This window comes from Mastigoproctus giganteus, chromosome 6, assembly GCF_048544385.1.
Source record: "Mastigoproctus giganteus isolate SK-2022 chromosome 6, ASM4854438v1, whole genome shotgun sequence".
Taxonomy (NCBI): Eukaryota; Metazoa; Arthropoda; class Arachnida; order Uropygi; family Thelyphonidae; genus Mastigoproctus; species Mastigoproctus giganteus.
In genome coordinates this window covers 201,585,561-201,599,756 of record NC_143580.1, presented here as the reverse complement: position 1 = coordinate 201,599,756, position 14,196 = coordinate 201,585,561, and the positions used below count along the sequence as shown (strand labels likewise).

The window sequence follows — 14,196 nt, the reverse complement described above, 5'->3', positions numbered from 1 at the left end:
GGATTGATGTCGGGGAAATTTTGCGTGCAGGGGACCACATAAAAATTCTTGGACAGGATACTCGAACCATTCCGAACAATGCGGGCCTTATGACACGGGGTGTTGTCTTGTTGAACGAGTCAAAATCCATCTGGTTACAAAGTCACCATGTAGGGCAAAACTTGGTCCAAAACAATGACTAGGTAGAATCCGGCGGGTGGGTATGTTCAATGGGGAGGGACCCAGTGATCAAATCAAATTATTATATTAGGGTCACCCATAAATCATTACATATATAGCCGTTTATATATTATGTCTCTAAATTGCCTGTGTTCTCTGGTCGATTTCTCTGTTTTGCTGGACGAAAAAAACCCAGTTTCTGTGGGGGGGGGGAACCTTGCTATCTACGCCTCAGACCGACTAACTTAGCCACGGAGTGAAAAAAACCATTAAAGCCCCTCGCGTCATCGACGGGATTCGAACCCGGGCCTTTTTCAACCAATGTGGGGAGGACGATAACGATACCACTGTGCTACCAGCGCAGACAAGGGTACCCAGTGATGTCCATGAGAATATCCCCTAAACCACGTTACTACCGGCCTGTTTTCGTCCAACTGTGCAGGCTAGTTGCAACTGCTAACCAGCTCGCCATCGAATACGCGCCCATAGATGGAACTGGAACCTTGATTCATTACACCCAGACTCTTTTCCAGTCGTCTAATGTCCAGAACGGTGCTCCCGTGCTCAATGCAGGCGAAGGTGTCGGTCAACATGGGCACTTGAACTGGTTGTCTACTAGCAGGCGCCCGCTGAATGGTACGCTCGGAAACGTTTCTCTGGGTAACCTGGTTGTCTGCGCGGACAGCACAGTGGTATTGTCACCGTCCTCCGCATACCGGGGGAAAAAAGGCCCGGGTTCGTATCCCGTCGATGACGCGAAGAACTTTAGTGGGCTTTTTTCACTCCGTGGCTGAGTTAGTCGGTCTCAGGCGTAGATAACAAGGTTTTTTCCGCCAGAAAATTGGGTTTTTTCGTCCAGCAAACAGGCAAATCGACCAGAGTACACACGCAATTTACACACAAAATAAATATATGGGTAGATGAAATAATTTACAGCGGACCCTAATATCATAATTAGGTTGTGTTGTTTGAGTTCCCTGGTTGTAGTCTGCCGTTTATTGAGAGAGAGATCGTAATCCATCTGTTGTCCCGGGCAACGCGTGCCACCCGCTGTTAAATGTCAACCATAGTGTCCTACCCATCCTGGAACGTTGAGTGGTTGTATGTCCTTTTTTGTACCATTCCCTCCTCACCTTCGCTACGGCCAATCTTGACAGTGAATGAGGTTGCTGAGATGCTGATCCCACCCTTCCTAGGGCCGCAAATCATTTCCCATTCAAAATCCATCAGGTCCTTCCCTTTCTCCGTTGACGGAATTCGTACTGATGAGCTTAGAGGCATTCCGTTCCGTCACTACATATGCTGTGCCGGTCTGGTCTCTGACGGCACTTCTAGGTGCTGTGGGATGCCTCTACTCGTGGAGACGGCGGTGCTCATACTGTTTTGGCTCATGAGTCTGTTTGTATATATCAAATAATGTAGTGCAAATATTGTAGTACACTGAAAGGACAAAATTCATGGGATACCTGTTTATGGGCAATGCGACGCTGTCGCCCCTCTCGCTAGTGGACGAACCCACCACTTGGCTAGTATATAGGTACACTTCATCCACGTAGACGGTAATTCGATGTCAGTATGGATAAACGTCGAGTTAACCGACTTTGAAAGAGGGATGATAGTGGGTGCCCGACGCATGGGTCACTCTATCGTGGAGATGGTACAGAATTGCACTATCCTTGTTCGACAGTATCAAGAGTGCATCGGGAATACGCCATTTCCGGAAAACATCTTATCGTGGAATGCGCTGTGGCGGGGAAAGGTAGTGGATTAACGTGGCCGTCGACGTCTGTCTCGCATTGTTTCAGCCGACCGGAGAGTGACAGTGGCACAAATCACCGCCGACTTCAACGAGGGAGGTGCTAGAAATATCTCCACCAAGACCATCAGGCGATCATTAGCCGCAATAGGTTACGGGAGCCGCCGACCCACCAGAGTCCCATTGCTAACACCACGACACAGGTCTCTATGCCTCAATTGGGGAAAGAACATCGGCACTGGACTTTGGATGACTGGAGACGGGTCTCCTGGTCCGATGAGTATCGTTTCCAGTTATTTCTAGCAGACGATAGGGTGCGTATCTGATGGAAACCGCATGAAGCTATGCACCCGTCATGTCAACAAGGAATTGTTCAGGCAGGTGGACGGTCGGTAATGGTCTGGGGCATGTTCAACTGGCACACATTGGGACCTCTGAACGGTCGAGGTTAGAGTGTATTTAGTGTCAAGCGGCACCAGGGGTTTCCCCTATCTCCGGGTTGCTTTCATTGTAGGTGTGCCAATTCACTGGAAAGGCCAGAGATTTAAAAGTGTGTGAATATTGTTACGTATAGTGTTATGTACCGTTGTTCTTCTGGCCATTTAGCCGCTGGACCCCTGCTGAGGCCCAACGTTGTCCACACTCAGCCCCGTGGAGGCTGCCCAGGTATACCAGCATTATAATTATTTACTCTGGCAGATCCTGCCACCTAATTTCCTGAGATTTCAGTGGCTAGGACTTTAAAAAAAAAAATTTTTTTTTTGATCTTTCGCGTGGGGGGTTAAGAGCGCTAGGATTTGAAAGGCCGAAACTATTGGCAAACAGTAATTTGGACATGATTAAATTTGGACGTGTAGGGCAATCGCTTGTGTACAGATAAGAGTAGGGGAGGGAGACTAAAGACTGGGGGGAGGGACAGAAATATGGAGTCAATAGGGAAGGCGACCCCAATAGGTGTCAGTGGGGCATGCCCATGCCCCACCAGAAGGAAAAATGGGGGTGGCGAGGAAGGGAGGAGACAAGAGGACAGACACCCCCTCCCTGCCAGAGAAGTGGAGTGGAAAGAATGCCAGGAAAGAGTGGCCAGCTCGGTCGCCAATTGGCGCACTGGCAGCAAATCTGCTGTTCAAGGTGGGGAAAAGATATGGGTCCAACGAAGCAGTCGGAACCAATGCCACGATGTCATTCATAGGCTATGTGTCCATCCAGGTAGGTTGAGGTCAGTCGCGTTTATGGGTTATATACCCGACCAGGGTAGTGTCTCGTGGAGTGTCTCTTTTGCATCCCGGATGGGTCTGGTCCGTTTGTCCTGTTTCCATCATCAGGGAGGGCGGTCCAGTGCCTTTTCCATCCAGTGAGCCCATCGTTTCTGTGGTGTGCGTCCTATTCAAGTAGGTTGGTTGGGTCAGACAATTTGGGTTTCAGTGATGGTGTATTTGCTCATAGTCCGGCGTTGTCGATGTTTAATGTCTGCTACAAGGCATACTGTAGCCTTAATTCCTGATCGCAGAACAGGTTCTTCTTCTGGCAAAGAGTTCCTGTGCAAATCTGGTGAGGTTCTTATATTCTTCGCTTGTGTCCAAGAGATGATGCTTCTGGCCTCGCGGCACGTAGGTCAATCTTGTTATTAGATTTCCACGTAGGTCCTCGTAGTTTGTACATTCGTGCATGAGGTTTTTTTTTTTTTTTTTTTTTTAGTTAGCTGTTGGCTAACTAAACAAAAAAAAGAAAACTGCAAAAACCTTGGGAGGTGCATTATGGCCACAGAAGCCGCATCGGCTTCTGTGGCCATAATGCACCTCCCAAGGTTTTTGCAGTACTGTGATCCAAGCCCGAGGCGGGATTCGAACCCGCGACCTTTGAGTTGCCAGGCAGGCACTTTACCCACCCGGCTAGCCCGGTCGGCCGTGCATGAGGTGGGTCCAGCTTTCCGGTTCGCCACATGAACAGTTGGGATCTTGGAGGAGGCCCAGAGATGTTAGTTTCTCGTTGAAGGGGCCGTGACTCGTCAATAAGTAGGTGGCATATAGGCCTGGGTGGAACCATACAGGTAGTTTCGGGAAAACCCTGTTACATCAGGAATGAAGCGTCGTGTCACCTCCCCTTTGGTTGAGTCTGTTCACCTGTTTTGGTATTCCTGTTTTAAGTGTGCCAAGAGCCGAGCTTTTTCCATTTTTATATTGTTTGTGGGTTCAATCGTAAAGCCCGAGTAGGTCACAGAGATTCCTTTTGATACGTAGTATGCTAGTCCGCATCTGACCACTTCGAGATCCAGTGGTAAGGATCCAGTAAGAACCTGGAGCACCTCCGTTCTCACAGTATTGCAGGCTCGGGTGGTTTTGAGCAATATTGTTCGTTGTGTCGAGTCCAGTATTCTTTTGTTGGTGGTCAGTCTGGTTCTTTGGTACCATATTGGTGCACCGTATGTGATTGCCGGGAGAAAAGTAGTCTTGTAGTACAGCAAATGGTTTGTTTACTCAGCCCCCAGTCCCTGCGTGAGACTCGTTGTCTCACGCAGTGACTGGGGGCTGACGCTTGCTGTCAAAAATGATCCCGAGGTATTTCATTTGTTGGGCGAATTTGATTGTAGCGCGATTTATTTTAATTTGCGGTGGCCTCCTTTACGTGTCCATCCTTGCAGACCATCTGCATCTCTTTATGGTCATCGTGCACACACAGGGCAATGGACTCTTCCAACAGGACAATGCACCTCCCCACAGAACTGTGGTTACTAGAACATGGTTCAAAGAGCATTCCGCAGATTTTACCACCATGGAACGGACTCCCCGTTCACCGGACATGAACCCTGTGGAGCATCTTTGGGATGTTGTGGAAAGATACGTTCGAGCTTTACATCCTCCACCTAAGATTGCGACAGAATTATGGACAGCGGTACAACAAGAATGGATGGAAATACCTGCAGAACGCTTTCGTGAACTAGTGGATTCAATGCCTCGCCTTGTGACTGCCCTTATCCAGGCGAAAGGTGGGCCTACTCGTAGGTATCCCATGATTTCTGTCCACTCAGTGTAGACCAATACAGTGGATGCAGCTTATTATAACCACTTTGGGATCTAGCTTAAGTGATAACAATAACCGACAGAACAGTAGTGCAGCTGGTCAGTATTTTTTTATTGATATAGAGCAGAAACGTGTGCATAAAAGGGTTGAAGTGCACAAAAAGTAAAATTAAAATCAAGCAGTATAAAATATTTTACTTTGACTTTCCACTATTTCTTCGAGAAAGTAATAAAAAAAATGAAACTCTCATGTTTCTAGAAATCCATACATAACATTAAAACAAAGAAAATATTAAAATCAAGAATTATAAAAGGGATAATACTCCACTGAAAAATATTCAGATTGGTAGGAATACAGATACAGTATTTTCTTTCCGACATCGACGAATCAACAGTAGTAACTAGACAAGCAGCATGTCGGAGTTCAAGAACAAATCGGGATATTACGTAATCACTTCCACGGCACATGCATAAACCGCAATACAGAAAAAAGCTATAACAAAAACCGAAATGCTGAATACAATAAACGTCATTTTTTCTATATACTGTATTCGTATATTCTGTATATTCGTCTGATCGGGACTTAATAAAAGTGATAACATTACACGAATGATAATAATATCTGTGATCACAATAAGAATCTTGCACCGTATTAAGGTTCTGAGCTGGATATCATCATTCTTCTCTTTCTTGGTGATTCCCTTCTATTTCTGACTCTCTCTCTCTCTCTCTCTCTCTCTCTCTCTCTCTCACAGGGTAATTCTGAATTTTTTTTTTTGGCTGGTGCAGCATAAGACTCAGGCGTCCTTGCACCATATAGCTAATAATAATAATAATACAATTACTTATTAAATAGTATCTGAGGAGTTGAGACAAAATAAATATTGTAAATAAATGTTAACTCGATTTTTTTTTTTTTTTTTTTTTTTGTACGCTTTAACAGCTGGTCGGCTTAGGGCGCACAGAAACTGCAACATAACATTTATTTACAATATTTATAAAGATCAATTACGAGGTTGGGCAATAAAGTTCCCGGGCTGATGCAATAAGAAGAACACAAAAAGAAGGAGCTCAAAAATAAAAATGGTTTTTATTTTTATTCATAGTAATCACCACCTGATTGAATGTACTCATTACACTGTTCTAAAAGTTTCTGAAAAGAGTCACTGAAAGCGCCCAAAGAGATGATGTTCAGCTGGCAGTTACGTTTCTCTTTATGTCCTCAACATCCTGAAACCTTTCCTTTGGGGGAAGGTTTCACCTTGAGAAAGAAAAGGAAGTCCGGAGGTGCTAGATCGGAGAGTAGGGTGGATGGTTGATCTGTACAATGCCATGTTTTGCCAGAAATGTCTTCACAACAAGTGCACAATGGGCAGGGACATTGTCGTGCAACAAGAACCAGCTGCTTTTTTCTCGTAATTACGGCTTCACCCGGGAAATGCGCTTCAACAGTCTTCTATACGTAGAACGCAGCCTCTCTCCCCTTCAAGTATAAATTCTTTGTGAATCACACTCTGCTTGTCGAAAAACATGATCAGTACTGTCTTGATCCTGAACTGCTCTAAACAAAAACATAAACAAAATGATTTTCAAATTAGGATGAAATTAGAATTTGTCTTGACAATCCTAATTTTCTCGACTTTGGATTTCCTTTTTTGCACAAACTTTCCTTTTCCCTAAATCTTCATTCAGAATTTGACAAATCGTCTCCTTATTCATATCCAACTCATCAGCCATCATTCTGAGGATCAAACGACGATCTCTTGCCACAATTTACCGAACTTCTGCAACCCTATCCTCATTTCGAGAGGTTGATAAACGCCCACTTCTTGGGTGACCGCGAATATCCTCATGTCCATCTTTGAACCGCGTATACCAGTTTAAACACACCGATACGACTTGAATGTTTCATCACTATATAGTTTTTAATATTTCATACGTTTCTCTTGCAGATTTTCTCAGTGTAAAGCATAATTTGATATTCGTTCGTAGCTCCTTTTCAAAATCGTGATACGGAACGTTAACGCTACTAATTAAATTGGTTGTTACTTGCAACCTGTCAGCCTACTGGACAATCTCTGTACCATCGTCTGTTGGAGGAGGTTTTAACTAAAACATACCACTTCCGCTTTTCAAACTCAACGAACATGACCCCAACAGCACCAGTCCGGAACTTTATTGCCACACCTCGTATTTACAATATTTTACAAAAATATTCTTCAACACTGATTTTATGTTTCATGATTTTATATTGACTGAGTTGTTATTACATATTACACTATTATATTATTATTGATTCAATACTGTGTAATAAGTGAATATATAATAATACTGTATAATATAATAATATATAATAAAGGCTCAATTAAACATTATTCATCTAAAATAATGAAACAAATTTAACGTTGAACCAATGGTTTTATAAAATATTGTAAGTAAACGTTATCTTGCCTTTTCCATACCTTCGACATTCCCCAAAATAAATAACTTCCCATGATGAATCAATTTTTTAGTTGATGTCAGCTAATTACAACGCAACAATCCACGAAATGTAAATTTTACATATGAGGTTTTTTCCATTAAAGAAATCTTTGTGATAGACTGTTTTGTTTTGGTTTTTTTGTAACTGCTTAATCAATCTGAAATGACAAACAACTGAATAACCTGTTATTTACCATTTGTTATTAAAAAAGTGGCTTTTCTTCCCCACAATGAGTTAAATCCTATGGAAGAGATAAAGAACCATTATGATTCGTGATCCTCTAAAGTCCTCTTTTCACCTGTGAAAAATATTGAGTTCAGAAAGTAAGTATAATATTCCTGAAAGTTATAGCTCAATAATCCCTGATGAGAAAATGTCCAAAAGATAACAGTGTGCGACGATTTTTGGTTGGTCCGTATTTGTTTCGGGAAGAAGTTAAAGGGGTGCTCGAAACAGTAAAGAAATTGCTTAAACGTCAAGTTTCCGCCTTTTCAGTACCAAGAATATTGCACAATGCCTAGCTATTCCACAGAAGACAGTTTTAAAAGTCATGAAACAGAAATTAAGGGTCCAAGAGCAACAGGATACGTGGACACGGGTACGCACGTTGCAAGATAAAGTTCATACGCTGCACAAAAAAAAATGTATGGGCGATTGTCAACTGTTTGGAATAGTATACCGGCTGCAATAAAACACCGGTATCTATGATGATTATGTGAGAGGGATGGATTTTAATAACATTTGTTTATCAACATTATATGAAAATCCAGTGATTAGCTAATATGCTGCGGAACAGACGACGCTCATTTCCAACTTCACGGAACTGTCAATACCCAAAAGCAGTGTCATTTGAACAAAGCAGAAGTCCTTGTAATTATTTTGAAATTACTCCCCATGATGAACAAGTTATTTGATTTTTAATTGGTTCTTATTTGTCTAAGGAAGTCAATTTAAAGAAGTTAAAGAAGCTGCTTAAATGTGTTACAGTAACTGTAAAGATACCACAATACTGTTAGGCAAGTTATGTCTAAATTAGTCCTCCGCCATTATAACTATTCTCACGGATGCATTCGGCAATAGTCTCATCTGCCGGAGTTTCGATATTAAGTTTGAACTGTATAGGTATATGTTTTCAATTTTGATCCAGAGTTCTTTAATAATTGAACAGGAACGTGATCATATGGAATGCCGGAACTGAAGTTATGGATACTTGCCCCAAAGAAATTCTGCAATATTTTGTATTATCTTGAGGCAATAAATAAAAACCTGTTTATAAAATTTGAATTTAACGGGGAGTTATTTCATGTTCATCCTTTATATTAGCAAAATACAAAAAAAAAAAAAAAAAAAAAAAAACACCTTGAAGCAATACAGTGTTTCAACATCAACCAAATTTGCTATACCCAATGTGCATGCGTTAAGTGCCGAAGAATCTAAGACTATGAGGTGTCAGTATATTGTGTCTATAAATTGTACATATTTATAGATTTGTCTGTTTGCTGGACGAAAACCCAGAGGTTTTGAGAGATAAAACCATGCAACCTTTGCCTGGGATCGACTAAATCAGCCACGTTCCGAAAAGACTGATAAAAATTCATCGCGTCATGGACAGAATTCAAAAGAAGCCTTTTCCACATTGTGGGGAGGACAGCGATTATATGCACTATGCTACCGCGAGAGCACCCAGTGGGCATACAGGTCAATATGATGATTATGATTTTAAAAATCAGTCACTCTACACTATCAGCTTTCTATTTACTATTTTTCTCTATGCTATCTATTTTCTATCTTCTAATGTTTGTTTGACACCAACAATACGCCTTTCTCTGGGCCATTCACTTTCGCTTCAATTATCTGTGTAGTTTAATTTTTCTTGCCAAACCTTTCTGCATGGTCACATACCATCTTAAGTTTGTTTCTCTTACCTTTGACTGGATATTTGTTATCCCAAGATTTTTCCTCATTTCTAATATGGTCTTGCCATTGCTTCCACCTTAGTTCCGTTTATTTTTCTTCTTTCATTTCTGAGGATTCTGATTTTTGATAAATTGTCCAGCTACCTCCACAATAAAACAAAATTAAAAACTGTTTTGTAAACAGCTAATTTCCCTTTGCATAAATTTGTTCCTACACTTTCCGGTTTACTCATTTTGCTGTTTATTTCCAAGTCTAATATTTCACTTTTAATTAAAAAAATTTCATAGGTACATAAAATTACTAACACGTTCCATTTTTTTGTTATTTAGTCTACATTCTGAAATTTTCCTTGTCTCTCCCAACTTTTTTTAACTTTTGTTGTTGTGTAACCATTTGCATACCCATCCGTCCACAATCTTTATCTAACTTATTCTGCGATCCTTCAAGGTTTTGCAAGCTACTCTTTAACAGCACTAATGATCACGTTTTTATATTTTACACATTAAACGTTGTCAGTAATTCGAATAGTTTTATTAAACAATCCATTCTCTAATCTGTCCTTTTATCCGTGCAAATATATTATGCTAGCATCCCCTGTTTAGTCTAAAATCTGGCTGCTCTCCCTAAGGTTACATTCAACAATACGTACTTCTAACCCTGACCTCTAAGATACCTGCATATATTTCAAGTGTTAACTAATACAGGATCTCCTCAGTAATTGCTGCAATCACGCTTTATTTTCCTTTTTTATGTTTTGGTGCATTTAATGTCTTCCTGTAGTCTTCTGGATCTTGTCCTTTAGTCAATTACGTCTAGAAATCGTAATGTAAATCGTCTAGAAATCGTAATAGTGCCACAGCTAACAGCTGTGATACTATTTTCGCAACGCCTTTCGTAATTTTCAATTTCACCTGAACCTGCTACTTTTCCACAGGCGTTATTTTCTATTATCTTTTCTACCTTAATAATGGATATAATATCTAAAATCCCCCCATATCAATTTTTGCTCTTCTTCAAGTGATGTCTTCGTTTAGCAAACCAAAGTATTTACTCCATACTTCTAAAATATCCTTTGCTTCTGTCTTAACTTCTCCCTTATCTTTTGATTATCTTAGTTAAGGTTTAGAGATTGTCCCGGGATTTTTAATTAAACGTCAAAACATTTCCACCTTCATGTTACTTGTTTTCCAAATTTTTCTCAAAATCTCTCCGTCTTTTTAACATAGTTTAGCTCTGTGATTTTATTTATATTCCAATAAGAATATTAAATTTATTCCCAAAATTACTTATATATTTTTTCTTTAATCTAAGTACCTTTTATTTCTAACTTCTTGGGTTCGCAGCGTTTTAACTTCTCTGACTTTACAGATCTACCTCTTTTACAGTTTTCAGTAAAAGTTCCCTTAAAATTTTGACATTCTTCATTTAAAGTTACATAATTAGCATCAAGAATGCCATTTAATTTTTGTGCAAAAAGGTTATAAGCTATATTTAATAGATGTTGTTTAATCAAGAACCTTTCAATTTTTGTCCGTTTTAGCACTTTCTTATTAACTTAGTTATGACACTAATTATAATTTTGCATGCTTCAATTAAACTCAAACAAACTTGAATAAGTGTATCTTGAAACTTGATCCACAAAGGGTTTCGATGCAAAGGTATCAGCACTTTTTTTTTTTTTTTGAATCAAGTCTCATTCCTTTTATTGTCCTTTTCGTTTCCAATAGGACTGGCATCAATAATCAGGAATTTAAATAAACTTAAGTTTCTTTTTACGGTGAGTTTAAACTGGATGTGAGATAGTATGCTATCTACTTTCGAAATGGAGTGACCCAGTTTTTGTTTGTTTGCTTTTAATTTAGATACCAGTTTTTGTTTTGGTCTCCTTTCTACCCTCCATTCATTACCTAGTTATTTATTCTCAGTCGTATCTGCGGTTTACTCAAACATACGGATTTTTCTTGGAAAACAACTTTGTAACATTTAAAATATGCCTGCAAACATGAATAAATAATGTATTAATACCAAGTCATATACGCTAGTCTTAAGAACATTATACAGGGTTATTCAAATGAAGTCCGGGGTTTCAGAATTTTTTTTTTGGGAAAGCGCATGTGTCATAATAATTTGTAGCAATCTCAAAAGAACGCATATCTCAGGTTTCGTTCCCACGTTCGCGATGTTCGGTATGCTGCACGGCTAACCACCAGATGGCGTTGGACGCATACCGCCGTGCAGTCGTTCGTTTGCCTGTGACGTCAGTTCTGCTCTGTTGCGACTTGGCTTCGGAATGTAATGAGAAAGCTTTTACTGTGTTGGAGTTTCATGTAAGTAAATCTGTTACCGTTGTGCAACGCCACTTTGCTGACAGAGTGATTTTTTTCTGATGAATCGACCTTCCATTTGTCAGGGAAAGTGAATAAGTAGCATGTGAGATTTTGGGCGATTTCACTAAAGGCTCTCATATTGAACATTTATGAGGTATTTAAAAAAACTTCATTACTATACTTGCATTCTGGAAATATTTCTTTCTTCCTATGTCTGTTTCATGTATGTACAGGAATTGTTTGAAACCCCGGACTTCATTTTGAATAACCCTGTATACTTCAAGCAGTAAAATTAATGATATGAATTTAATTAATATGCCTACCCTAGGTAGGCATATTAATTAAATAACTTTTTTATATTAATCCAATAACTTTTTTATTGGACATGTTAAAGTTAAAGGAATAATATATTAGCATAATGATATTAATAATTTGCAACATCAATTTTAAATGATTTTCAATAGTAACGGAAATTAATGTGTGTTTCTTAATATTATTTAGATACTTTTGCCAGCAAAGTTGCCGCCATCAACGATAAATATGCCGACTCCTCTATAGGCAATGTAACAGGAAGCAATGCTGTGAATGTATTTCTGGGAATCGGTATAGCTTGGTCAATCGCTGCTATTTACCATGCAGCTAAAGGAGAAACATTTAGAGTTACTCCTGGAAACTTGGCATTCTCAGTCACTATCTTTTGCGTTTGTGCTGTCTTTTCATGTATGGTACTACTCTTAAGGAGAAGCAAATCGGTCGGTGGAGAACTTGGAGGACCATTAAAATATAAGTTACCAACAGTTTTCTTATTTGTAGGACTTTGGTGCTTCTACGTTCTTATGTCCAGCTTAGAAGCATACGGGATCATCGAAGGGTTTTAGGCATTCTGGGAGTTTTGCAATGCTATTGAAAATGCTCAGAGGTTGAACAAAATGTCGTGCAGACACTCGTAATTTCGAGGAGTTGAGATGGTAAAACTTCCGCTGCTCCATCATTAGTATGGACCTCCAGAAGACATATCCTTGGAAACGTTGTGAGCCTTAAGTTGTTTCTCTGTGTTGCTATCAGGTGGAGATGAGAAATGTTATGGACTGTACCTAGCCTTGCTTAACAAAGAGGGAAGATTATGAATTTTTCCATTAATTTGTAAGCAGTGGTCTACCATCCTGGCTCACTGAAAGACTTCGCTCTTCTGTACCTCGCTCTGGATGGGTGTCATTCTTAAGAGTGACCGCACCCTCATTTAGAGTCCTCAGCAAAGAACGATCGAATAGGTTCCATGCACGTGGTATCAAACTAATTCCAGACAGCTTTGTCAACATTGACTTCAAAGTGTTTTTTTTTTTTTTCTCCACAAAAACGTGGCATGTACCCAGGGAATACTATTTTGCTAGGGTAGGCAAAAGGCAAAGTTGAAAATTCTCATTGTTTGGACCACGCTGATCACACCAGCAATGGGGAAAGATGAAGTACTGAAGAAATAGCATTTAATATCTCGAATTCCTCTTCCACTCCATAACAAATTCCGTTACTTACAAATATGTTTACTGTTTGTGATGTATGCTAAGCCATAAAAACCTTGTATCTGTATTTAATATGTACTTCGTATTGAATAATTAAGAATGTGGTCATATTTATAGTATTCAGAATTGTATGTACAAACAATGTGATCTTGTATGATTCTTGTAATTAAGTAGTTGCCACCAAAATAAGGAAAGGAGGAAATAAATTATGTTTTCTCGGTTGGAAAGACAAAACAGGCTCCAGTTATTATGGCTAATCACAAAGTACGTTTTGCCTTCCATCATATTTTTAATCTGATATACAAAAGTAAAATCAGCAAACGTGGATATTACATTGGTCTCAAATCGTCTGCGATCTATCTTCAAAGGAAATGTTTCTTCCTGACTACTAGTTTATATAACAATTTTATCTTATGAGGTATTTATTTTGTTATTATATTTTACACAATTCATTAATATGATTGACCGTTGGCTGTCAAAAAGTAGTGGTGCTTTTATAGATTTTAATATAATAGATATATTAGTACATTTTCAAAATTAGTTCTTTTCGTAGTATCTCATAAATAAGCTCAGTTTTGTAAATATATATATATATGAGGGAAATATGCTATAAAAGAAAGAATAGTTCCTCTATTCAAATGTGTGGTGGCGCACAATGCTGTCATTTACGAGGTGTGCTGTCTGTGAAATAGAACAAAACTGTAACATATTCATTCTAAAGTTAGGCATATATACATATACACAGACAGAATATATATATATATATATATATATATATATATATATATATATATATACACACATATGTATACACATATACATATATATATTAAATGTATATGAAATTGTCTGCATATTTTCATATCTTATTCACTGTATAGAAATTGTGACGTTTTCGACTTTTCATCGCTGTTTCTCTATTGTACAAAACCTTATGTATTCCTGTAATGTGTGAACTTATTCTGACTTATATAAGACACTTAACTACAAGCATCTCTCTCGATATTTGGCTTAA

General features: G+C 39.2%; 1 protein-coding gene across 4 annotated transcripts in view; it reads left to right on the top strand.

Moving 5' to 3' along the window:
* LOC150084880 (sodium/calcium exchanger 3-like) overlaps nucleotides 1-13,932 on the top strand; it is a 533,436-nt gene extending 519,504 nt beyond the window's left edge. For all 4 annotated transcript variants that reach the window (XM_090376677.1, XM_090376676.1, XM_090376678.1 and 1 more), the window contains one exon: nucleotides 12,163-13,932. In XM_090376677.1, coding sequence (XP_090232803.1) covers nucleotides 12,163-12,539 — 377 coding nt within the window. In that variant the 3' untranslated portion in view covers nucleotides 12,540-13,932. The remainder of the gene's footprint in view (nucleotides 1-12,162) is intronic.
* Nucleotides 13,933-14,196: the final 264 nt, after the last annotated feature.